This window comes from Macrobrachium nipponense, chromosome 7 (genome assembly GCF_015104395.2).
Source record: "Macrobrachium nipponense isolate FS-2020 chromosome 7, ASM1510439v2, whole genome shotgun sequence".
Classification (NCBI taxonomy): domain Eukaryota; kingdom Metazoa; phylum Arthropoda; class Malacostraca; order Decapoda; family Palaemonidae; genus Macrobrachium; species Macrobrachium nipponense.
In genome coordinates this window covers 37,667,787-37,695,439 of record NC_061109.1, presented here as the reverse complement: position 1 = coordinate 37,695,439, position 27,653 = coordinate 37,667,787, and the positions used below count along the sequence as shown (strand labels likewise).

Below are 27,653 nucleotides of genomic sequence, written 5' to 3'. Positions count from 1 at the left end.
TTACGCAAACACGCACATCAGCACACACATACACACACACACACACACACACACACACACACACATATATATATATAATATATATATATATATATATATATATATATATATATATATATACATATATATATTATATATATATATATATATATATATGTAGAAATATTATATACTGTGTATATATACACAGTATATAATAGCTCATCAACAGCCAATCAGGAGCGTCGTAAGGGACGGGCCTAGGCATCAAATGCACGGTTGATGTGAATCTACTGTTTGTTCCAATGCTGTATACTTACCCCTGAACTACCGTCATAGGAGAATCCTGGATGTCAATCCTGTACCGACCAGAAAAAACTGGTTATTCCCTCCCGACCCCCAGCCAGGTACGTGCCCCAGGATTGAAGATCACGACCTCTGACCCGGCCTGCAGTCCTTTCCTGGTCGCTGTAGCATTTACACGCTTCGGCTCATCGTCCATTACTGGCCCGTTTCCCTTTGTCTTTCCCTGTGTGTGGTGTGTTTGCCTTGTGTATGTGTGTGTGTGGTCTTTTCGGTGTAATGGAGTCTTCATCGCAGCAACATTGCCCGGGTCCCGAGGGCAGGGCCTGTGGGGCTTTTCTGTCTCCTATCAAGATAGATCCCCACACTTTGTGCATCAATTGTCGGGGTCGCCCTTGTTCACATGAGGCCATGTGTGGAGAGTGTGTCACATGGTCGGAGCATCAGTGGGATCTTGCTTCAACCAAGCGGAAGAAGAAGCCTTGCTCTCCTTCTAAGAAGAATTCCTCAGAGGTACTGCAGAGTAGGAGTACTAGCCATGGGCCTGGAGGTCCTTCTACATCTCCTGTTCTCCATCAGCATTCCCCGATGAAACATCGGGAGTGTTCCCCTGTCCCCTCCCAGATGAGTCCGTTGCCGGGTCCCCACAAAAGGCGGGGCCCGAGAAGTCAGTTTTATTGGTGAAGAATGTTCCGTCAGACAATTCCTCTTTTTTGCAGGAGTGTGCTGGACACATGGTGGCCTGTGGAGTGCTCCGTCCATGGACGCACTGGTTGCTGCTCTGTGCTCCGCCAATAACTTGCTGCCAGCTGCGGAGTGCTCCACTCCTCGCTGGAGGTGGGGGAGCTTCCAGGTAGACGGCAGGAGCCAACGGAGTCATCTTGGGTTCCCCCTGGCCCGTGGTCGGGCACTTCCCGTACACCGGGTAGGTCCTCCCTGAGGGAGGAGGCGTTCCCATTCTGGGGCCCCTCCTTCCCCCCTAGTGGGATGGAGGCTTTCACTAGTAGAGGGAGTTCCCAGGGGGAGGAACCTCTCCATTCGTTCCCATACAAATCACCCCAGCCTCTCCTCCCGCTCACCCCGGAACAGGAACCACTGCAGAAGAGACAAGAGGAGAGGCGTCTCGACAGAAGAGAGATCGTCTTCAGGGGGTTCCTCCTACAGGTCGTTGTGGAGGAGGCGCTATCACTCCAAGAGGAGACACTATGGGAGGAGTCGAAGTCGTTCTTTCTCCTCCTCCCCGGATTGTCGGTCCAGATCTCCTGGTCGTAGCTGAGACCGCAGGGGTCAGAGCAGGAGTGGCCATCACTGGGACAGCTTGCGTCGGAGGCACCACCGTGCTGGCTTCAGTGGCCCCAGCGGCCCCCGCTCCAACCAGCCGGCTCCGTCCTGTTTGGGACCTCTGTTCCTGCCCGCCACACAGGAGGAGCGGAGCGTTTTGCCTCAGCGCTCCCCTGGCGGGGTTCCTCTCCTCGTCCGGAAGTTGGCCCATGATAGCCCCTCCGGCTCAGGCAGGCCCTCCCCTCCCCTGTCCTCGCAACCTGTGGCCAAGCCGTCCTTGTCGAGAGAGGACTTTGAAGAGGATGCCATCGCTCTTGCCAGTCTATAGAGCCTCCTAGAGGTCCAAGGTGCCATGGACGAGGGCTCTGCATTCTGTAGGGTATTCAGGTTGATCCATGCAAAGAACGGGTTGGCGAAGCCACCCACTCCCCCGGACTCCAGGAGGCTCCCTGCGGTACACCGTCTCTTCGGGGGGAAGGTAAGAGTCTAAACTTTCCCTGTCCCTCCCCCAGGCTCCGTACTCGGCCGAAGCCCTTGCGCAGGTGGAAGAAGTAGTGGCAGGCCCAAAAAATTCCCTGAGGACCCTGGGCTCTCTGAAGCTCCTTCCGGCTGCCAAAGCCAGGCAAAAGAAGTTGTACACTCCAGAGGGCATGTACCTGGCTTCGAAGTCAGTAGAGGGTCCTCTCATGGCCCTCTCTCCGGGCTGTTCGGGAGAGAAGGTGTTGACAGGTCCCGTCTCCTCTCAACAGGAGGCCATGGCAGTGGAATCCACTGTGTGGACCCCCCTCCACGTGGTATTGTGGTTGGACCACTGGACAGGTGCAGTCACCAGCTTCGCAACGGAACATGATCTGCAAGATAAGAACGAGTTGGCCACCTTCAAGGAGTTGATACTGTCAGGGGCAAGTCACTGGGCTTCCTGACCACCCAGTTGCTGACCCAGTGGACTAACTGGGTCCTAAGGCGGAGAGGCATGGTCCTTGCTCGCCTCCCTAGGGGCTTTCCGGATAGGGAGATGAAGGCCCTCCAGAATGCTCCCTTTTCCCTGGTTGTCTGATGAAGGAAGCCATAGAACGATGGAGGAAGGCAAACCAGGATTCCGTTGTCTACAGGGCGTCGTCGTCGTGCAGAGAACCAGCTTCACGGAGTAGCCTAGAAGCCCAGAAGCCGAGACAAGGACCCAGGCTGGGGGCAGGGGCCCCCTCGAGAATTTTGGAACCGTCTTCAGGAGGCTTGGACCCTCAGAGAAAGCAGCCCTCCTCCTGAGTCACTAAGTCCTCCTCATCCTTGTTTAGAGTCAGGCCCGCGTCCTCTTGTAGAGGTACAGGCGGCCGCTTCCCTAGAAGGAAGGAGGCGAGCCTTCCTACCCGACTTGATGCCTCGGGTTGGGGGGTGCCTCGCCAATCATTGGCAGGACTGGGAGGATCTCGGGGCCAATCCCTGGACTGTCCAGGTCCTCAGGGATGGCTACCAGATCCCCTTCCTAGACGTGAAACCACCCCTGAGATGGGAGGAGGATAGTGGGGTGTTCAGTCCCTGGATCCTCGGTCTGGGGGAGGCTCTTCAACTGGAGGTCCTGTCTCTATTAGAGAAGGGAGCCCTCCAATGAGGGTTCTTCAGCTGCCTATTTCTGGTGGCAAAGGCTTCAGGGGGGTTGCAGACTAGTAATTGACCTGTCCATCCTACACACATACGTCCTCAAGACAGAGTTCAAGATGGAGACCCCTCGTTCTGTGCTGGCGGCCTTGAGGGAAGGGGACTACATGCTGTCCCTAGACCTCAAGGACATGTACTTCCAGATCCCAGTCCACCCCTCCAGCAGGAAGTACCTCCGCATAAGGTAGGAGGGAACGACGTACCAGTTCAGGGCCCTCTGTTTTGGCCTGTGCAAGGCTGCAGTTCTTCACAAGGGTACTCCCCTTGTGTCAGCCTGGGCCCACAAGAAGGGTAGGCACCTCTTGCAGTACCTTGACGATTGGCTACTCCTTTCTTCCTCAAGGGACCTCTTAAAGGAGCAGAGGGACGAACTCCTGGGCCTCTGTGCTCGACTAGGCATCATCCTGAACTGGGGGAAGTTGCACCTGGAGCCCACCAACAGGATGGTGTACTTGGGAATGGATGTGGATACGATAAGAGCCAGGGGGTTCCCATCAGAGAAACGAATCTCCAACTTGAGAGACATAGCGACCCCCTTCCTGACAGACACAAGCTCCCAGTGTTCTGCTCCCCGGTCCCAGACCATGCAGCAGTTTGGGAAGATGCGTTCCAGCACCCTTGGGACAGACTAGACCTCTACGCGTTCCTCCCCTTTGGGGTCCTCAGTCAGGTCCTCAATCGACTCCGGACCTCCAAAGCCACCACGGGAGATGTCCATCCAGGACCCCTGGGAGCTCCCCTGAAGGCCGGACCTTCTAAGGCAGCCCCACTCTTCCTTCATGGGGGGAGGCTATCCAGCTCCTCTTAAGCAAGAGGGGCTTCTCGCGTAAGGTGGCCTCACGCATGTCTGGATTCCTCAGCAGTTTACCAGGCGAAGTGGAAACTCTTCGGGGCCTGGTGCAAGGGACAGAACCTGGATCCCTTACGTACCAAGATTCCCCATGTCGTGGAATTCCTAGTCCACCTGAGGGAGGACAAGGGGCTCTCCATCACAGCCATCAGAGGGGTCAGGGCAGCTTTGAGCCAGGTCTTTTATCAGAGAGGGGTAGACCTGGGTAATTCCAAGGACATCTCCCTGCTCAATAGGGGCTTCAAACAGGCATGCACCCTCAGGTCCCTGGCAGTTCCTCGTTGGGACGTCACCAGGATCCTGGATGCACTGAAAAAACCCCCCTTCAAACCCCTCAAAGATATTACAAACAGGGAGCCCACACTCAAGACACTCCTCCTCTTGGCCTTAGCATCCTCCAAGTGGGTGGGGGAGCTTCATGGCCTTTCCTACCAGGTGTCCCACTCAAGGGGGTGGAAGGACCTAACTTTCAGGTTCATGCCATCCTTCGTGGCCAAGACTCAAAACCTGTCGGTAGTGAACAAGCGGTTTTTGGAGTTGGTCTCCCGCCCCCTCCCCCGCCCAATCAAGGCGCGAAGACCTATGACATCAGAGGTATAGGCATCTCCCTGTCTTTCGCCAAGAACCTGGCCATCAGCCAGATCCTCTGAGCAGGGGTGTGGAAGAGGCAGACCACCTTTATGGCCCATTACCTCAAGGATTGCACAAGGAGGTCTCTTGACGCCTGTGAGATCGAGCCGGTGGTGGCAGGCCAGCAGAGGGTCTAGTCTAGCCTGGGAGGATTTGTCGTATGAATGGGTGTGTGTGTATGAAGTATGTCCATCCTCCGTATCCTACCTTTCCCCCCCTCCCTCCTCCCTACTGGGCCTTCGACGTACTTGACAAGATTCCTCAATGATCAGGTGAGTTTATGTGAGGGATAGTATATGCTTACAAACTATTGCCTTACACACATAGAGAGTTATTCCCCCCCTCCCCTCCAGTCGGGGTCGGTTCCAATTGGCGGGGGGTTCCCCACCTGCGCCCTAATCCGGCGGAGCGGGTCTCCCCCCCTCCCCCTTCTTCGTTCGTTTCGAAAGGAGGCCGACCTCTTCCTTTGACGGGACTCGTCGTTCCCTAGATATTCCCGCTTCCTAAAGATTAAGTCTCCTTCGATAGTAGTTCGGGGTAATTATACGGCGTCGGAACAAATCACAGATTTTAAGTAATTTATATTTTTCCTAGCTATACTTTCCCCGAACTGCGGAGTTTTTACTCCCACCCTACTTTCGAATCTAATATACTTCGGATGACGCAAGGATTCTTCGTGTTATTTCAAGCGAAAGTAATTAGTTAGCTTTAAATAATCAACCCATCTCAGTAGCCATTAGGACGGTCCTTCTTTAAATGGCTCTGTATCTGTCTTCGAGATATGTGGGAGAATCGCTCTAGATAGATTAGCTGCTACACGGACAATTTATCTGTGAAAGGATAAGTTATATGCTACGAGGATCGTATAAACGTTGCTTGAATCTCTCTCTCTCTCTCTCTCTCTCTCTCTCTCTCTCTCTCTCTCTCTCTCTCTCTCATTAATGACTATTTGTACAATATGTAAGAATTGGTTTCTTGTTCTATAAAGATTCTCTCTCTCTCTCTCTCTCTCTCTCTCTCTCTCTCTCTCTAAGTAAAAGATTCAACCTAGACGCTGCATCACGTGACACGTGACGTCATTACGGAGATGGTCACGTACACTCCTGCCTCTCGTGCCTTCGGAAATATTTCTCCCTCTGTGTCATGGTTTTGAAAAACGTGGCGTGAAAGTTGCCTGAGATAAATATAGCGAATTCTTCCTCGTATTTTATGGGCACGTAAATGACCTTTGAAAAATAAAATGCCCCCGGACACGGAGAAAAAAAAGACGGTCTAGCGTACTGCTAGATATCTGAAACACTGGCAAGTTATAGAACATGTTAATACATATATGCTTGAAAAGTCAGGAAAAGTCTCTTCTTATTTTTCAGTTACATTAGTTATTGCGGTTTCAGGATTCATAATTTTATTATGTATTTTAGCTATCAAGGTATGTTGTTCTCATGTAATTTCAAAGAAATGTCATTGGGGAACTTGACAACTGGAAAACGTCAGTATATTGAGACCCTGTTCGCTTTTTGCATCCGTGTGGTTTCCGCCTCATATGAACAGGCCCTTAAAAAAAAGCTCGTGTGTGTGTGTGTGTTAGAGAGAGAGAGAGAGAGAGAGAGAGAGAGAGAGAGAGAGGAAGTTTGATCTGCATTGAGCAATTGCTGCTCATTGTCACATTCCAACGTCACGTTAGTCTATTCATTCAGGTCTGGTCTCAAGAAAGTGAGCCTTCGTATAACGAAAGAACAACCCAGACTTAGCCTAATCTATATACAAATTAATATTTATAGAGACATAGTCCTATGTCACGGAAAGTCTAGGTAAGGCTTCGAATAATTCTCCTAATCCAGCACCACGTTAGTGCCAAGAAGATTAGATAGACTGAATGTAAATAGGCCTATGCCCTTGAGAGAGTCAGGGCTGTATGCAGTACATTTTCTTTCGAATAACCAATTCGATCGGAGACACGTTAGCACTGTCACCGTGCGGGTGTAGTGTCGCCAGTGCACCTCACGTGTTTTGCAGTATATAGGTCTTACTAAAGGGTGTTTGTAGCATTCCATCGGCTCGTAACTGCACTTGCAATTTAGTCCAATTTTATATTCGGTATCAGCATTTTTAGTTGCACACACGCAGTTGACGTGCCATTATTCTTGCAAGATTACTCATAGATATCTGTCCATGAGTTGAGGTATAATTAACGCAATAGTGTTTCTTGTCTCCATTACCAAATTATTTCGTCATTTTTCAGATCTTTTCTGTCGAGTGTTAAACTGTGTAGGTATGAAGACAGAGCAATGTCGTGAGGCGCAATAGGCGAGTTCGTGAGTGTGTTTCAGCCTTGGCTTGAAGTTGTGGTCGCTTGCTATTCGTACAAGTTATATTCTTTAAGAATGTAGTAGTTGAATGGAAAATAAGTTATATGCATTACATATACGGGTCCATTTGCAATTATGCCTAATAATACAACTGCTACGCAAGCTTTCCAACGTTGCGCGTTCTTTTATGCGTCTACGGTATTTCCATTCAGTGCAATCTTCGACCTAGAACGTAATCATTTGCGAAGATCAAAAGGGGACTTGACGCAGGCACTCCAGTGAAAGAGAGTGAGGAGTGTCGCGGGTAGGAGTGAAAGGAGCTCCCTTTAGAAAGGCTATGGGAGAGATGGTTGGTGCCTGTTTGGTTGATAAACATGAAGAAAAAGAAGATTCTGGTCGTCATATTGTTGTCGAGGCTTTTGAATATTGAGAAGCATCTCTTGACGGCTTATATTGGCAGGTGGATATTACCATCCCGGATACGTCTCTCTCTCTCTCTCTCTCTCTCTCTCTCTCTCTCTCTCTCTCTCTCTCTCTCTCTCTCTCTCTCTCCTTTAAAAGTTTTTTTCGCAGATTAAAGCCCCTTGTGAATATGGCCGCCTGTTACGAATCAACATATTAACTATGTAATCGGGATGGATATTCATATGGAATGATATATATCAACGAGTGCAGAGGTTAATTCTTTATTAGGCTATGTTTAAATAATGAACAATATCATTTGCGCTGTCTGTCTCTCCGTTGTTTTATTCATTCACGAGGCAATGAATTCAAATTACCACCTGAATGAAGGATGGCTTCATCTGTCACGGTAAAGTTAGAGGTGATGTCTTTTACAGTATTAATGGAAGGGTGGTTCCCAATTGTTGTTGTGTGCGTGGGAAGTATATTATTTAGGAAACTTTAGTCTCTTTTTTTCCAGTAATAATCTTCATTATCTCTCTGACACACTACTAAAGTTACGACTTCGTTTTCAGCATCATGCGTAATAGCTTAACACTAGGCCTATATATTATTTATGGGAAAATATAGACTTATGTAATCCCATTTACTCGTATGGGACTATTCCTGAATGGCATTTTTAACCGAGATTCGTTTCCTTTCCAGCCCCCAGCGATTGTAAGTAGTGAATCTACTGGGACAGAGAAAACAGCCCTTTCGATTTTTAGTTGAATATATAGTAACAGGACGCTAGACTTTGGAATCATTTAAAACAAATTCTCATCCTTTTATTTGCTTTTGTTCCAGGCATTAAGTGGAAGCGAGACCATTCTAATTCTGAGTTTGATTAAGCATTCATTTGTCTCTTTTTAGAGTAAAGGATTCATTGGAATTCAGTAGCATTATGATGCGTTTATTAATGAGAGGGTTTAGATCATGGACGCCCTCGGAATACACACACACACACACACACACTCACACACACTTATACATACGTATATATATTATACACATACATGGAGTGCTAGGTGGTTCACCATTGCTTGAAATTGCTTGTCTTAGAGCAAAAGCACAAGATCTTGCCCTCCGTTTGTTCAATTTTTTCTTGACCATTTTAGAATGTGTGTGTGTGTGTGTGTGTGTATATACATATATATATATATATATATATATATATATATATATATATATATATATATATATATATATATAAACACTACCAAAGAAATTGCATTAAAGTGTATATTCATGATTTGGTCATCCCAAGTGACATTAGAGTTAATCTCTGTCACACAATTTTTTTCTCTCCCTCTTAAGAATTTGCCTTTTTACTCTCTGCCTTTTTTAAAATTCATGGATGGCTGAATGCGCATTTAGTTTACCTTTCCAAATGTTCAGTAATTTTCCAAATTTCCTTGATTCTTCTTTCACTTTTCTCAAAGAAGTTAGGAGTTGGCTGTGGGCGTCCTCTTGGCTTCAGAGAGACTGGTTGGAAAATAGCACCTTTTCCCTTTTAAATATCTGAGATATATATAGAAATATTTTCCCTGCTCTTTTCCCCACTTTCACTTATGTCGTGGAGAGTTGTTTTTGATGAAGCTGGCTCTATGCAAGCACGGGCTCTTGCTCAGTAGAGCAGCCCGTGAAGGTGGAGAGGTCGTAAAGAACATGCTAATGTATTGATAGGCCTTAGTTGGCTCTTGTCTTCTCTGATGCTTTATATTTTATATCTTTTTTTATTTTTATAACCACAAAACGTCTGCAATTATTATTATTATTATTATTATTATTATTATTATTATTATTATTATTATTATTATTATTATTGTTGTTGTTGTTGTTTTTGTTGTTGTTGCTGAAGAAATCCACAACTGCGGAGTTCTTCACCATTTTAGTAACTCATGCTATTATTATTATTATTATTATTATTATTATTATTATTATTATTATTATTATTATTATTATTATTATTATTATTATTATTATTATTATTATTATTATTTTTATTATTATTATTATTACTGCAGTTATTCAATCTCACGAATGAGTTTCTTTGTAGATGTTCAAAGTTCGCCTTGGATGGTAAACTCACTCGAGAGATTGAGAAACTCCTTTAATAATAATAATAATAATAATAATAATAATAATAATAATAATAATAATAATAATAATAAAAATAATAGAAGACGAGTGGCATAAGATTTCAAGAGAAGAAGGACTGATAAAAGTAGATGAAGACCCAGAAATAGAACAGAGGAATGGCATAACCAACCAATGCACGGACAATACATGAGACAGACTAAAGAACTAGCCAGCGATGACACATGGCAATGGCTACTGAAGGGAGAGCTCAAGAAGGAAGCTGAAGGAATGATAACAGCGGCACTAGTTCAGGCCCTAAGAACCAGATATGTCCAAAGAACGATAGATGGAAATAACATCTCTCCCATATTTAGGAAGTGCAATACGAAAAATGAAACCATAAACCACATAGCAAGCGAATGTCCGGCACTTGCACAGAACCATTGCAAAAAGAGGCATGATTCAGTAGCAAAAGCCCTCCACTGGAGCCTGTGCAAGAAACACCAGCTACCTTGCAGTAATAAGTGGTACGAACACCAACCTGAAGGAGTGATAGAAAACGATCAGGCAAAGATCCTCTGGGGACTATGGTATCAGAACAGATAGGGTGATACTGTAAATAGACCAGACGTGACGTTGATCGACAAAATCAAGAAGAAAGTATCACTCATTGATGTCGCAATACCGGAGTTGAAGAGAAAGAAAGGGAAAAAATGGATAAGTATCATGACCTGAAAATAGAAATAAGAAGGATATGGGATATGCCAGTGGAAATTGTACCCATAATCATAGGAACACTAGGCACGATCCCAAGATCCCTGAAAAGGAATCTGGAAAAAAACTAGAGGGTGAAGTAGCTCCAGGACTCATGCAGAAGTGTGATCCTAGAAACGGCGCACATTTTCCATGGCGTTTCGGCAGTGCTTTCTTATTAATTATCAAAAGACGAATTTAACCAGGGGTACAATTACGTCCAGGAATAAATGAACGTCAGACAGCTTTTATATAATTTACCTATATTATTATTATTATTATTATTATTATTATTATTATTATTATTATTATTATTATTATTACTGATGCAGTATCTGTGCTTATGTGTAAACCCGTAGTTTGTTGCAAGCATGGCTATTGCATGTTTTGGTTATCTGCTTTGACGAGTAAAGATTATTCCAATAAATTTTTTAAATTGCTGTGCAATGACTGGTCTTGCCAACATTATGCTACATAAATGAACTTTTTTTTTTTTACAAAGAGGAGACTTTTTACATCTGTATTTGTTCATTGTAAGTGATTTTTTTTTTTCTCAACATGAAATGTGAATTTTAACATTTTTATATCCTTATAGGGTCTCAGTTCCAAGGAATCATAACGCACTTCCTTGCTGGTTTTTTAACTGGAAAAATTATATCTAAAGTATATATATATATATATATATATATATAATATATATATATATATATATAGATATAGTATAATATATATATATATATATTCATATCTTTTATTTACTTTCTTTCCCATGGGAACTTTCATACACTCATCAAAATAACACTAATTCCTTCTTCAAAGTTCCTTCAGCAGTCCAGTTCTGGGCTGTATTTTACATGTACGACATTCATTTATAAAAAGAAATTTTTTTCTGAAAAATTTTTCGTGGTGTCCAGCGTCCATTTATTAATATGGTCTCTCTCTCCTCTCTCATCTCTCCTGCTCTCTCAATCTCGTCTCTCTCCTTTTCTCTCTCTCTCTCTTCTTCCTCTCTCTCTCTCTCTCTCTCTCTCTCTCTCTCGTCAGCGTTTTCATGGAATCCAACAGGGTTATGGTCCACACGTGTAATGGCAACGAGATGAGGGGGAATTTCTACCGCCAGGAATTCGACGAACCCATTTACAAACACAACGACCCCAATCTCCCCTACGACACACCGCTGGGGAGGGACCCCAGGGACGATTTCTCACCGTGAGTATTGACGTATTTATCTCTCTTCTTCTTCTTTTTCTTCTTCTTCTTCTCTTTCTCGGACATTGGCGTTCCTGAAGGGGAGGGGTTGCTGTTTGAAATCGCCCCCCGCCCCCAAATGCAAAACTTAACCATTGCTGCTATGACAGGACAAACTAAATCCAGTGGCCCCAAAATGGTCACGGGCCCCATTTATATTTGGACTCGAAAGTTTGGGCCCACTAAAGGGCCCCAATTTCCAATTTTGTGAACAAGAATGTAACAAAAATGTTATGTAAAAGAAATAGGGCTCTCCAAGGGCCCCCTCCCAATTGTAGAGCCCACTATAGACCTTCTCTTACGGATCGGAGGAGGATGGGTAGCCTTGATTGGGGTAAGGGCAGGGCCAATCTAAGGCAATTGATTACTGCTTATAAGGGTCCTAATTATCCTCTGATGGCCCCCATAATAGCCCCATTTGCCCAAATAATACACATTCAAATGATCCAATGAATCTGGCCTTCTGCTTAACCCAGGAGGCAGGTGGCCCCATTGAAGGGTGCTTGGGCCAGCCCTGGGTAGCGGGATTTGGGCAAGAGGTGTCAGTGTCATGTGTGGGAGAGGAAGAGACTTATGGATAATATATAGCTAAGTCTGGCTTAAATGTACGTAGACTGTATAGAAGAAAATGGGCCAGGAAGTTGTACCCGAAGTGGACACGTCTACTCCATTGATCACAGCAACCAGTGTGGCATAGAGCTGCGCTCGTGTATTTTCACTCTGTTCTACTTCCCTTCATTGTTTTAACTTCTTTTCTCTCTGTTCTACCACCCCAAACTTTGTTGTACTTCCATTCACTCTGTTCTAAGTCCCTTCACTCAGATCTACCATCCTTCACATAATGGAGTCCCTTCCAGCAATATTGATTCATTTAACTCCCTCCACATCATATCGCCATCAGAGTACATTACTGTTATCCTCATTTTTACCATTTATCATTATGTTTAACTGGATTAAGTAGATCTTCAATTATTCAATGTACACCTAGTTTTAAGAAATAAAATTTCTGAAATTTACATTTACAAGTGCCTTTAAAATGATTCTACAATTGCTGCTTTGGCTCGCCTCACTTGCCTCCTATCCCATAAGAGGGACCCAGAATGAGACTGTATCCCCCGGACCCCAAAATGTCTAGGAACGCCCGTTCTTGGAGTCATGTTGAACCCGTGTTGGCTCAAACACTCTTCAGTCTTAAAGAGTGTCAACAATTTTCAACTGAGAACCAATACTTTGTTGCAAGTATTAGTCTTAAGGAGGGCGTCTTTCATTGAAAACAGTGACTAGGACCAGCCGTCTTAAGGAGGGCAGTTTTTTTCAAGAAATTTTGAATCTGATTTTAGCGTTTTCCTAATTTCTTTTCATGTCACCTCTTGCTACCGTTCAGTAGTGTACTTTCTCTCAAGGTGCCAGGATAGTTATGGATACCTTACTGAGAATAAAGCTTCGAAGTGTTTAACAGCAAGTACCTGGATATATAAGGAATATTACATGTCTAATGCAGGATGGTGTCTTCTTTGATAATGAATGACAGTTTTGGGGATTTATTAACACGTGGTCTAATAGTTATGCTCAATTTTAATCAGTTTTAATAGGCCTAATATTATTCTGACATTAACTTGAAAGAACCCCTATTTTCGTGAAAAAAATATCTAGCAGGTTTAGTATTGCACATTCGTTTACGATGTTATGAATTCAAACTTCGTTCTGAATATACCACTACCATAAGATATCATAGAACAATTTTCAATTCATATATATTGCTTCATAAACACGCATGACACTTGGCTGCAGCATCTTTTTGCCTAGTGCATGTCCTTTGCATTTAGTATGTTTTGTTAGCCAAATGCTCTTGTCATTAAGCTTGTGTATTCTCTCTACATTTTTGCAGAAAGCTTTCACCAAAGCTCAAGTCATGCAAATCCAATCTTTATTATATAAATGTAAATCCAAACCAACACAGATTGCTTGGGAGCTGAACCTATTCTCTTTCCCTCAAACAAACAGGATGACAGACGGGCCGTTTTCTGGAACATGTCGGATTCACGGGGCCACAAACATCCACGAGGACACCTACACCTTCGAGAACTCGGACAAGAGTCCCACGTTTCGACCCTTCCAGCACAACCTGCCTCACTGTTCTCCTGAAGTTCACCGGACCTGTTGGTGCGTCAGTTTCATAGCGGAACACACCAGGCTCAAAGAGGACTCTACCAAGGTACAATGAGATGGCAAAATCTTAATTTTCTGCTGTTTTTTTTTAATTTTCTTTTATTGATTATAATCCAGTAAATTCTTTGTAGAAGCTGATAGGTAACAATAGCTCCTGAGAATGTAATGATGGCCGAGTAAAAAAAGAAGTCTCACTCTGAGAGTATGGAAATACAGTTCAGTAACTTAAGGCTTGTTGCTCCTGTGACTGTCCAGTGTTGTTTAACACAGGGCTGTCTCCTCCTGGGAACATGTAGTGCCATCTGATTTGTAAAAGTCTCACTGTTCCTGAACTGTGCAGGGCCATCCAAAGAAGCAACAAGAGTACGCCCTCATAGACAGTGAAAGAAATTTCATATAACAAGAGGCTGGTTGCTTCTAGGTGTGTGTAAGCCTGGTCAGGTAACAAAGACTCACTACTCTATATACAATGTAGGAACAGCTAGGCAATGATGGGTGAATTGCTCCTGACACTATATTGCAGAAGTTGGGCATCAATAAACGAGCCACTCCTGGAAATGTGTAAAGAATTTGAAATAGCTGGAGGCTCATCACTGACTGACGCAGCTATGCAGCAATAGATTTGAGACCACTAAAGTTGGTAATCAGATCTGAAACACTGTAAGCTCAGCAGGAGACTGTGTAAGGGTATCCAGAAAGAAAATATTAGTAGCTCCTGAGACTGTGTGAGTGGGGCCATGTAACAGTATAACTCCTTGCTCCTAAAGCTTTCAGTGAAAGGAAGAAAAAGGAATGAGTGAGTGGAAAATAATGTGGACTACCCATGAAGAAAGTGGTTGCCCCACCTCTTGAAAGTAAAGGCCTAGGAGCAGATAGAAAATAAAAATAAGCCTTCCAAGCTTGTTCATACTAAGATATATATTCAATTGATGAAAAGAAGTCATGACTAGAGTGAAATTTCCCTTGTGTTGTATCTTAGCAATGATAGCCAGTGTGTGTCCTTGCAGTTGAAGGATATTTTCTCGAGGGTATCTGATAAAATTCATGATTGTGATGTTCGAAATGAAACAAGAGAAATGAATCTTGAGAATCAACAAAAGTGGAAGTAGTTGTTGTAGTAGTATAGGAGTTAATTCTGACGAACGCTAGGGTGGTTCATAATGATCCATTCCTAAGATGCCTTGATAACATTTTCCCATAACTTTCCAGGTGAAGGAAGATTGGAAATACGTAGCTATGGTGCTGGATCGTCTCTTCCTGTGGATTTTCACATTGGCTGTCCTCGTGGGAACTGCCGGCATCATCTTACAGGCTCCATCCCTGTATGACGACCGCATACCCCTCGATAAGGTCCTGTCAGAGGTCTACCGACAACACCACACGAAGCACTAGCTCGCCCTGAGGAGGGAAGAAGATAAATAAGAAGATGAGTTCCCCCTCAGGATAAAGATGTTCTCAGAGCTATCAACAAGGGGCGCGTTTATTCAGTTATACAATGAGCGATGAAGGAGCGCGTTCTCTTCACGCCAGGACCCGGAGGGGATCAGGTTCCTGTCAAACAGTGTTGGATATTCCTAACTGTAGTTTTTAAGGGATTCTGCAACAAGACCATTTGTATGTATTTTAGATAGAAAGAAGCGGACTTTTAGAATTGTTTGTTGCTACTTACGTGTTGTTTTGAAGACCCAGCTAACCTCCAAGAGACGTCTGAAATGCTTCGGGTTTCCTGAAGGGAAGTGATGATTCTTTTTGTAATGGTTTTCAAGTGTCGCGAAACGTTGTGGGAACAAAGTTACGGAAATGCATCCAGTGAATGTCCAGCTTTTATCAAAGTGAGGATCTTTTCAAAAGTCTTTGCTGGGTAGAAAGAAAAAAAAAGGAATTGATTTGAGTGGCTTAGTTGTAGCTATTATTCGTCTTCATGTGTTCGATAGGCAATCAGATTTCACTCTGGTACTTCGTCTACACTCAATTTTTCTGCATAAACACTTTTATAGTTAAATGAATGTCCATGCATTAATGAGCATAACCCAAGATGTAGAGGAACTACCAGACTGAGAGTACTCGTCGTCAATTCAGTTACCAATGGTCATTTGTTTTTGGGAACTCTGCTAGAAGAAGGAAAACATGTCCTTGATCATCTGTATATGATCCTAAAAAGGAAGTATTCTTTTGTCTCTGTATCCTCCAGCTGAGGATGCACGATGATGTTTTGGTTTGAAGGATTTCTGTTCCCCTCTGCAGTGGCCGGGAAGCATCTGAGCGTAACCCCAGCATAATCTTTCTGTGTGGACCCACAAAAGGATAGAAGAAGAAGAAGAAGAAGTGACGTAGAATATACTCTTTTAAGATTAAGGTACTTTGTATCGTAGATCATAGTGAAAGAAATTAATCTCGTCTATTAAGTGACAATAACAAAAACTGACTGGTTGAAGTGATTTTTTGCCAAAAAAAAAAAAAGGAATTAAAAAGTTGTGATTTAGATTACGAGTAAGAGAGAATTCTCCTGAGTGAGGGCGGGGTAATCCAACCCCGACCCCCAGTGTTCATTTCAGTTTCTGAAGTGTTTTTACAAGGGAACTCCAGTTGTGAGGGAGATGCACTGTTTTTGCTGTTCGATATGCATTTAAACACACGGTTCATTTCGTTGGTGAATTCTGAGTTGCCAAGAAAGGGAAAAAACCAGCCAAAGAATTTCGCTCCCAGTTGTTTTGAGGAAAAGGACAAATCATCATTCCTATCGGTTTGCTTGGATGCGTTTTGTGGTGACCACTAAATAGCAATCTGTAGTTGGGCCTCTTTAGGGTGAGGCCATTAAAGTAATAATACTAATTATAATGATACTATTGATAATGATTATTATGATAATGATTTAAAAAAAAAGAGACTTTGTAGACGAAACTGAATTGTTTCTCTGATGGTGAGGAGGAGGCGAAGAAGAAGAAGAAGAAGGCCGCGTGGCGGCGTGCCTCAGGGCGAGGCGTGTTTACCTGTGCAGATTAGTACTTTCGATGTCATTATAATTGGGAGATGATACTGCTTATGTTGCCCAAGTGTGCTAACAAATGTTTCAGTATTCTATGACAGATTTTAAGTGCTGTAAAATAATAATGATATAAATATAAATTTGTTGTTGGTTATCATAGTTGGAAGTCAACGGCAGTGTTATTATATAGATTACGATGTTAAAAAAAAAAAAAAAATCTTTTAGGTTGGGATTGTTGAATATTTTAACAAAGCTGAGAATCATTCACTCGTTCATTCACACTTCCCGGTGACAATTGCAGACTGTTCCAGAGGCTAATCATTCGCTTCGGACCTTGATCAGCTCCTCTGATCGGCCGTAGAATTTGTAAGAGGAGGAAGGAAGAAGAAGAAGAAGAAGAGTATTCGGGGTTCCATTTCTCTTCCATTATTAGTACCACATCAATAATAATTCTTGCCCTTGTCTTCTATAGACGATATTGTTGATGCTCAGTGTTTCTTTCCATTGCTGCAGATGGGAGATTGACATGGCTAGCCTGCAGTCATTTGTTTTGATTTGAGGATCCCTCGTTTCCTGCTGCAGAATCTTGTTTTCTTCCCGGGGAGGAAGAAGAAGAAGAAGACGAAAGAATGGATAACTTGCCATACAAGTCAGAAGAGGATTTTAGGAACTGGATTCGTAGAGCTTCGTCTTAAAATGTCGTCTTCCTCCCCGGGCTTTTTTGTAATGGATAGAAATATCCTCTTTTTGCAAGATGATTCAAGATAAGCTCAATGTAGGTAATATGGAAGGCTCTGAATGTCCAATCTCCCCCCCAGTAATAAGAAGGTGATGTTACATTAATCACAGGCTTCACAAAAAAAGTAATGTGTGAATTTGTAGTAGGAGTTAGCCTTATTGAATTTAAACATAATTGCAGTTATACATACAACACTTATGTAAACTGTCAGTGCAATAGAAAATACAACACGAAGGTCTCCTCCATATTGGATTTTCAGATGTTTATTACATAGTCTTCACACCAAACATTTTGGTTGTGACATCAGAGAAGCGGGTAGTACACCAAGATAAGGTAGGTTTTTTAATGTGAATTTAAAGGCTAAAGTAAGACGACGATGTTGAATTATTTTTTGCCAATGTCCCCCCGACTTTTGTCCACATTAGGAAGCAATGAGGGGCAGGAGTTGCACAGGATCTGTGGCTGACTAGTAGGAGTCCTGTGGAGAGGACCCCTGGATTTCGTCAGTTTTTGAAGATGTATTTTACAAGTTTCGTGGTTTACATCATTCTCGGTGTACGTTCGTTTTCGTCCTTTTGTTTTTTATGAGCCTTGTTTTATTTAACTGTGTTGTCCCGGATTCGTGAATGTTGACCATTGTCATGTTCAATGGGTCAGACACAACCATTCATTTTCGTTATTTCTAGGTGTAGGACGAAGGCCCTGACCATTGTACCATTTTTGTTCCAACTGTTCTAGTCTACTTTAGTTGCTGTGCAACTCTTGTTACCTCCCCTGTAAAATCACAATATGATTTCGGAATACACACGCCATAATATCCTTCGAGACAACCAGATCCACAATTGTTCAAGATGGCTGAGTTGTTCACAGTTTGACTGAACGTCAGACTTTTCAAAGGGGAAAAACACACAACAAGAGTGCTACTTAGCATAATAATTTAAGTCGCAAAAGCGCGTTGACTGTAGGTTTTATTTGTCTGGGAAGATGGAAGCAACGATCAGTCGTCACTCAAAACCCACCAGTTTCAGTCGTTCGTTTGTAAACGAAGCTTACGCCACAACACAGAAGTTTTCTTCTTCTTGTTTTTGTCTACGTCAACCCCAACACCCGACCGAGTCACTTTTGATCAGACTTTTACTTTTTCTGAATATGCTTCAGACAAACGTTTGAAGAACGGTTTATTCCACAGAGGATCCCGTCTCTTGGTCACCACTAGAATGGTTTGTTTCATAGTAGTTCTGACCACTGTAGTACCATCTTCAGTTCTGTCTCCGCCAGACCTCTCTGGTTTCACTTCGGTCCACTGGGGTTTATCGTTATGAATTCCCTTTAGGAAGCTTTTATTTTCCCTTCCCACGTCATCCTCCTCATGCGTGATCCCTTGTACATATTATTTACAAGTCGATTATACATATCATAACCAGTGTTCGTTCAAGCATTCCTTTATAACCTTTGCAGGTATTTTGTAAGTTGCAATTTTTTCCCATTTTCTATAATGTGATTTCCCATTTTCAATCATTTCATATCATTTTCCCCATTTTCTATCATTTCATGTCATTTTTCCCATTTTCTATAATTTCATGTCTTTCCCCATTTTCTATCATTTCATGTTATTTTCCCCATTTTCTGTCATTTCATTCTATTTTACCATTTTCTGTCATTTTATTCCATTTTCCCCATTTTCTGCCATTTCATTCCATTTTCCCATTTTCTGTCATTTCATTACATTTCCCCCATTTTCTATCATTTAGTGCCATTATGTCCCATTTTATATCATGTCTTTTTCCCATTTTCCGTCAGTTCATGATATTTTCCCATTTTCTATCATTTTATGCCATGTGTCCCCATTTTCTGTCATTTTATTCCATTGTACCGATTCGTTTTCATTCTCACGAACGTCAAAAAGAGGTCACATACTGCTATTTTTTTTTTTTTTTTTTTTTTTTTTTACGAAATGTCGAATGAGTCATGAAATAACTTATAAAATTGCTTATAGCATTTTGGATCTCCAAGTGAGGTGTGATTGATGATGATGATGACGAACCCTAATCTTATCAGAGAGAGGAAAAAAAATATTTTTTCTCCTAATATGGCCTCCAAGTTGTAAATTGAAGATGGAGTCTTGATGCAGCATTCTGGTCTGAAGATTTGAAGTGAATTGTCTTGTGGGAATTGTTCCAATGTTTTTCTGTGAGGCTCGAATCTACAAACGTCTTCTTGCACTCAAGCTGTAAGTTTTAGCAACCGGTTCCTTTTTCCCACTGTGAGTTAGGACACCATTTTGGTTTCCATGCAATGAGTTAGAACAACATTTTGGTTTTCATACTGTGAGTTAGAACAACATTTTGGTTTTCATACAGTGAGTAGAGCATTTTGGTTTTCATGCTGTGAATTAGAACAACATTTTGGTTTTTATACAGTGAGTAAGAACAATACTTTGGTTTTCATACAATGAGTAAAAACTTGGTTTTCATACAGAGTTAAAACATGTTGGTTTTTAATCAATGAGTTAGAATAGCACTTTGGTTTTCATGCAGTGGCTAAGAACAACATTAAGTTTTCATGGTGAATTAGAACAACTCTTTTGTGTCCATAAATTGAGTTAGAACGACAATTTGGTTTTCAAACAGTTAGAACAAGATTTAGGTTTTCATAGTGAGTTAGAGCAACATTTTGTCTGTCATCCAGTACCACAGAACAACATTCTGGTTTGGAGCTGTACTGAGCAGCCTCTGTATCGTACACACATTGAGTTAGAGACTTTATTTTACTCGAAGCAGATGCTGTAGCTCCCTGTGAAGTTTTATTTTACTGGGATACATTGTGCCAATTTAACACTGTAATATATACAATAAAGGTATGAGGTAGGTTTGATGAACGAGCCACTAAGGCAGTGAAATTGTTGCCACAAATATCTAAAGAATTAATGAAGAATTATAAAATTTTTGCGTTCTTATACTTAAACCATGATTTGACCTTTACTTTGAAATAGAAAGATTATTGTTCATATTTCAGTTAGGTGTTTCAAAGGATTCCATTAAAGGCCGCTAATACTACTCTCACTGACACCATGGTTTAGTAACTCATCAGAATTTTTGATTAAAGGTTTTCTGGCATGTTTGGTGCTGTATTGCTTTGTACTATCAACTATAATAATTATTCGTCAGATGCCTACTTTACTGGTTGGAGTAACATAGGCATAGTTACTTGTAATTGGCTTATTTTATTATACTGATCCATTGTGTTTACAAGAACGGAAAACATTGTATATTGTAGTTTATTGGTGTATTCATATTTATGGAAAGCAATTCCACTTTGAATTAATATTTTGTTTTTATTGAATCGCTACATATATTAAACTGGTTTTGTCTCCGTAACCTGAGGTTTTGTTGCTCTCGAAAATATTCATAATTTTTCCCTTCAGTGTGTGCAGTGTCTTATGATTGGAATTGTAGAAAAAACAAATGAAAAAAAATCACTCTAGACTATTGGCCATTGAAACCAGGTCAGCCTCTACACGGCCAGACTGCTTCATCAAGAAGTTTTTTGCTCACAGAGAAAGACGATGCGTTCTGTTGTTTGTTAGATAAGGTGAGTTTACACTAGGCTTCACCCCACACAGCATGCATAAGCCTCATCACCAACTCCTTCCAAATTCTTGTTAGCCCCACCTACCGGACTGCTCATCAAGAGTCACGCCACACCACTAACTCACCCTAATAAGCACTCCAGTAAGCGGGGCGAACAAGAATTTGGGAGGAGATGGTGATGAGTCTTACGCATGCAGCGTGGGGTGAAGCCTAGTGTAAACTCACCTATATGCTGTAAATATCACTCATTCATTATTTTTCCCTGACCATGAGATTTAAATAAGATTCGCTACAAATGTTATGCATCAAAAACGAAACACAAATAATGTGAGTTGCTTCTATGTCAGGTCCCCCTAGAGAGGGGTGGGTCTTCTGCTTCTTAAAAACACAATGATTGTGAATACCACCACCAACTCAGCTTAGAAGTCTCCATCAGTGCGTCTTTTATCTGTGGTTGTCGAGAAGGCTATGAGGGACTTCAGAGGGAATCCAGAGCATCAGTTCGAATCTTGAGTTTCAGGCAGAGCTTCAGCAGACTTCAGTTGGCTCTGAAATTCCTCGGAGGAAAATGAGGTCCTGATTTACTGACATAACCCAGCAAGAAGATGCAGTGCTGGAGGTTCTCTGATCTTTGAAATTCTAACAACCTCCCCCCTTCCCCCTTCACCAACCCCCAACTATACACACACAAACACACGCACCCCAAAGATTTAGTGTTCTAATTTCTCGTTTTGAATTTCCACCACAAACATTTTTCATCCAGTCACTGGCATTCTGTAATGTAAACATTTCTCTCAAACAAGAAGAATAGAATAACGGAAAGAGTTTTTATATGATTATATATATAAATATATATATAAATATATATAAATCCCTGACAATGTAAATATAAAAAAAATATAAAAAGTTTTAAACTAAATAATGACATTACTTTTAGCATATTTAAGCTCATTCTTAAATTTGTTACTGTTATTATAACATTAAATGATGTGGGGCGAGTTGAGGAATGGTCTGCTGTTCTGAGTTGTCTCTTTCTTAGGGGAAACTTCTCCTGTGTTGACAGTTCTCCGCTTAATAAGACTTTTTTTTTACAGTATTTTTCTTGCTTAACCTTGCTATGCATCTGTACCAACTTTCAATATTATTATTATTATTATTATTATTATTATTATTATTATTATTATTATTATTATTATTATTATTAATCATACTGAAGCCTGCAGAAATTAGAGAGAAAGTTTAGCAAAGGTGGAAGATGACCCCAAACTCCATTATGAAGTTTTGAAACGGAGTTGAGGAAAAGGAGAGAGTAAAGTTAGCCCTCTGATTTTGTTGTTGTTATTATTATTATTATTATTATTATTATTTATTATTTATTATTATTATTATTATTTATTATTATTATTATTATTTATTATTATAGTAGTAGTAGTAGTAGTAGTAGTAGTAGTAGTAGTAGTAGCATCTTTATGAATATTATTATTCTTGAATAGGACAAACTCCTTTTATTCTCACTATTCGACTCTGCTTAAAAGAACCAGTAAAATATTCGACTCTGCTTAAAGAACATAGTAAAATATTCGACATTGTTTACAGGACCCATTAAAATATTCGACTCTGCTTACAGGACCCAGTAAAAGATTCGACTCTGCTTACAGGACCCAGTAAAAGATTCGACTCTGCTTACAGGACCCAGTAAAAGATTCGACTCTGGTTACAGGACCCATTAAAATATTCGACTCTGCTTACAGGGCCCAGTAAAAGATTCGACTCTGCTTAAAGGCTGCAACATAATTTTTTTAAAAATAGACCTTTTGTAATTATTGTTCTTTCATTCCTCATTTCACAGATCGATATTTGGGACTTTATCTGTATCTTTGAAATTGGTCATGAGAGAAAGAGAGAGTCCAGTTCGGTAGAATGTGATGGTTACTGTAGCGTACCTATGGTGTATGTCACAGACAGTCGAGTTACTTATATATATATTATATATATATATATAGATATATATAGATGATATATAGATACGTATATCACGCACAAGTTGGAAATTCGTTTTTTATACCCAAGATTTTATAATGGAGTAGTGATTTTATTAAGTCTGAGTCGTTTTTATACTTATTACGGTGTTTTTATATAATTTAATTTACAGTCTTTTTTTTCGCAAGGTTTCATAGCAAATACTTCGTAATAGTACTCATATTTGCTTTTATCTTCTCTAGGTAATTTCAAAGCGTTATTATTCATTTTTGCTGACTATTTTACGAACAGCATTGCTGTGCATTGTGCAGCAGTCTTCTATGTTTTGCAATGCTTAAATCTTTCTTCCTCCTTTATTCAAGTACACTACGTTGTGGATGTGAAAATTGCTCTTGTGATCATGCCTTCGTGAACTCATTTACTATTTTTATGGTCTTGCCTCTCGGTTTGAAATTTTGACGAGTAAGCCATCAACTTTTAAATAATTTACACTAACATTTTCTCATTTAACAGACTATCATTATCATTATTACTTGAGCTTAAACCGGTTTTCATAATCACGAGGAGAACTGCATAAAACTTGGTTCCATAATGGTTTAAAGATAATTTCAAAGTTGCATTTGTGAGCTCCATCGTGCTCCAGCAACTCAGAACAGCCGACTCGGCGATCAACTTGCTCAAGAACGGGGGAAAACATAAAGAAGACCAGCTAGTGGCCAATTGTTGGCGATAGTAAGGATCTCATGATAAAGTAATTCAGTTGGAACTGATCTCTGTAGCCATTCGTTTATAATTTACATTTATAGGAGATGAAATAAACATATGCAATGAAGATTGTCCTTTATTCCTGAACCCTTTTTGGTCTGTATGACCCAGCAGGTGTGGTTGGTAGGTTTTGACCAAATCTGTGCCAATAGATGGCGTCCTCATATTTGAGACTTAAACCTTCGAAGGGGTACCTACACTGACAGCAGAAGTTCCACTACGTACGATTCGCGAAGCGAGTATTCGATCAGTTATTCCAAAACACACTGAAACCATTTTGAAAATGCAACGCGTTCGGAGACAAAGTAAGTAAAGTGAAAGACTAAAGACAACTGTTTCATATCCAAATGGAGTTATTATTCACGGATCTTTTTCAGGCCCGTACCCAGAGTTTTTTTTTTTATGGGGGGTTCTTTTTTCCCAAAACTGGACTTTTTCGTCTACAAATGTCATTGCATATATAGGTAGTAAGTATATACAAGATGAAACACTTGAAAATTTTATTTTAGATATATAGAGAAGAAAAATTGGGTACCTATGCGGCCAATGCACTTCTACCCGATTAGATTTATTCAAAGTACTGGCTTTGGTTGACAGCATTTTACTTATAATGTTGAAAGTTTGCACTGAAATTCAAGATTATTTCTTCAGTTATATTGATTGATTCATTTATTATGTCAACAATAACATGTTGTTAGTAGGGTTAAAGACCCCATTTCGGCCCAACCTCAACACCCGACCCCAAATTCGGCTCACAGGCGATAAACCCCATAAGCTTGCCTTTGTCTTAACCTCACGTACGTTGACCATTAATGACACCACGGGAAAACCACCAAATATTTCACTCTAGTTCAGAAAAGAGCCCCAAAATGGCTCATGAAGAACTCTTTGGATAGGAGAACTGTGGTTTCGCTCGACCCCTTGAAAATGCCCAACCCCACTTTGGCTCAAGATATAGTACTCTACGGATGAAAATAAAAACCACCATTTCATATAAATATGAATAGGAGTGAAAAAATACTAAGTCCATTAACCTAACCTAACCTAACCTAACCCAACCCAACCTAACAAAAGCTAACCTAACCCACCCCTTGAAAATACCCAACTGGGTAAAGAAACACTAAATTATTATGCGTGTATATAGCAAAATTGAAACAAAAGCACATATTCACGGATATTCACATATCTCAATACTCCAGGAACAGTAAAGACTACAAAAATGATACAAGCTAATGTCACCACTTTGTCGAAACTTCCCTGGGAACCGCCAATGACTCTGGCCATTAAATGCATTGTCTCAGGACATGAAAACATCAATAAAAAGATTGAGTTCCAAAACATTTCTTTCGTAAAGATAGCTTTGCAAAACTGAGGCCAGCCACCTATGAAATATTCTGTAGTATATCAGGAATTGAAAAAAACAATTCCAGTTGCACTGGGCAGAATTAAATTTGCAAAATTGAGTGACTTCACATTAGATGTCTTCAAACTGTCTGAATAAAAGCAGAAAAAAACACGAAACGATGATTTTTCAGAGGATTTCAAAAAATCAATGCAGGAGTAGAAAAAAAAATGAATTGATAAATATATGTTAATATGTTATTTGTGAAGAGGATGAAAGTGGTTTTAGAATGACTGGCCTAAGGTGATAGGGCTGGATAAAGAAAGGAAGTCACCTAAACTAGGAAACAAAGGGGCACGCTTAGGGGTGCCTGGTACTTTGTCTGGAAGACCATTAGGTTAAATCGTTCTCAGAAAGTGGGGCGATAATAACCGAAGCGTTTAAGTGTAGTTTTTTCACGAAAAAGAAAAGTTAAGGGTCAATAAAATGTTTTTGAATGTTAATTGGGGCCTGATTGAATTTCGTAGCGGACAGACACTAAATCTTTGCATAAAAAATTAAGATTGAATCGATAACCTATGATAAGTCTTAGAGTGACAATAAAGATAACAAGGCGTGATGCGACCTCCAGCTTAATCGGGACGCCCATATGATTTTCCCCTCACGCATAGGTTGTAAACATTATCTTCCTTACTTAACGTGAAGTAGTCTTCGTAACTTAGTACTACTTATAATAGGATACAGTGTGTGTCATCTATCCCTTCCGCTTTAAACATTCGTTATCAGTTATGACTCTTCTTACTACCCGACTTTCAATCTGAACATTTTGTCTTTTTGGAATATTTGACATAATATCTCGTTACCACCAATCACTGTGTAAACGGTGTACTGATAAAACCTCTTTCATTCCTTATTATTCCAATGTGATTGGCGCAGTGTATGGAAAATGGAACGCAAAGTCCGCACTTATACGAAATATCCGGTTGTATCAGTTTTTTAACTTCGTATGCAGTATATTCAGAATGATTACGCAGAAATCTGAAAAATCCTTATCTATAAAATTCAGGCTCGATAGCGTAACTGTCCCAAGAAGATAATAAAATTTCTGGGTTACCTTTCCACATAGAAACATACTCAGTGACCTATATTATTAATACCCGAAGATGATTCTAAAGTGTTAGATATAAAGACTAAAGGTTTATTTCTACTTAACAGTAATATAAATCTTCCTACATCATCTAAGGCGAACATTCCTAAACATCTAATTAATGGCTCTAACATGTCATTTAAAGATGTTTCTAATTCTCTACCCAGTGACCTATATTATTAATACCCGAAGATGACTAAAGTGTTTGATGTAAAGACTAAAGGTTTATTTCTACTTAATGGTAAAATAAATCCTTCTACATCATCTTGCTAGATCAAGGAGCAAGCGGAAGTAGGTATGTATACCAACCGATTTAGGAGTTGCCATGACACTTGTGTCCCACCTGGCAGCGTCCTGGAAGGTATTAGCTGTGAATGCTCTAATTTACCAAATGTCCCATTATAATTGTCATTAAAAAATCCACTCCGTCATAGCATAGTCATCGCATTGGGTTTAATTTTTTTAATAGTTTAATATACGATTGATAGTGAATTATCGGACAAGATTCCATCAACTTCTCATTCAAAAATATGGATACGGATCTGAAAAGTGTTACTTATTCCGTTGATCTAGCAAGTATTGACACGTATTTACTAGATTCTGTAGATTTGAGAATTAGGTTAGAAATGGCTATTAAAAGCTGGATTTTGGGTATAGATATAAATGAAGAGTTGAACCATTTGGACATGGAAAAGGCAAAATTATGGATTAATAGGGTTACCCCGCACTATAACACCTTGTCCGATTTGAATGAGGCCTTATCAGTATAAAACGTATATCATTGGAACAAATAGGTCATCTATATTAATTGATCAGGCGTTTGGAACGTGTATTCCCTAGAAGTTACCAGTCGCCTTGGTTGATATGAAGAATTTTTCGGGATAATGTGCCAGGAGCGGGTTGTATTTCGAACACTGCGAGTTAAGTAAATATACGTGTCACTATTTACGGAAACGTTATGTATGATATTCAGAGTACATTCCCCGGGAGAATAACGCAAATATCTTACGAAACGCAGAAGGCAATCGGGGCCGGGCATGAAAACGTGATCACTTACAGTGCTTTTAAAAGGGGGAAGATATGTTATCTGATTTAATTTACAACCAAGGATATGGAGGATTCGCTACTGGTCGAAATTTCCGCTAGTATGAGGATAACAATTAGGTTGGCAGGGCCAGTGGTAAAGCCTTATATAGTAATGTTTTTTGGGATACGAAGTTAAAAACAGATACAACCGGATATTTCGTATAAGTGCGGACTTTGCGTTCCATTTTCCATACACTGCGCCAATCACATTGGAATAATAAGGAATGAAAGAGGTTTTATCAGTACACCGTTTACACAGTGATTGGTGGTAACGAGATATTATGTCAAATATTCCAAAAAGACAAAATGTTCAGATT

At 40.8% G+C, this 27,653-nt stretch overlaps 1 protein-coding gene across 2 annotated transcripts in view; it reads left to right on the top strand.

The window, feature by feature from the left end:
• Positions 1–22,377, top strand: part of LOC135217290 (acetylcholine receptor subunit alpha-like) — a 770,770-nt gene extending 748,393 nt beyond the window's left edge. Inside the window, exons 9-11 of one of the 2 annotated variants that reach the window (XM_064253041.1) lie at positions 11,329–11,493; positions 13,537–13,747; positions 14,911–22,377. In XM_064253041.1, the coding sequence (XP_064109111.1) occupies positions 11,329–11,493; positions 13,537–13,747; positions 14,911–15,093 (559 nt within the window). In that variant the 3' untranslated portion in view covers positions 15,094–22,377. The remainder of the gene's footprint in view (positions 1–11,328; positions 11,494–13,536; positions 13,748–14,910) is intronic. The other variant, XM_064253042.1, reaches the window with a different exon arrangement.
• The last annotated feature ends 5,276 nt before the right edge of the window (positions 22,378–27,653 follow it).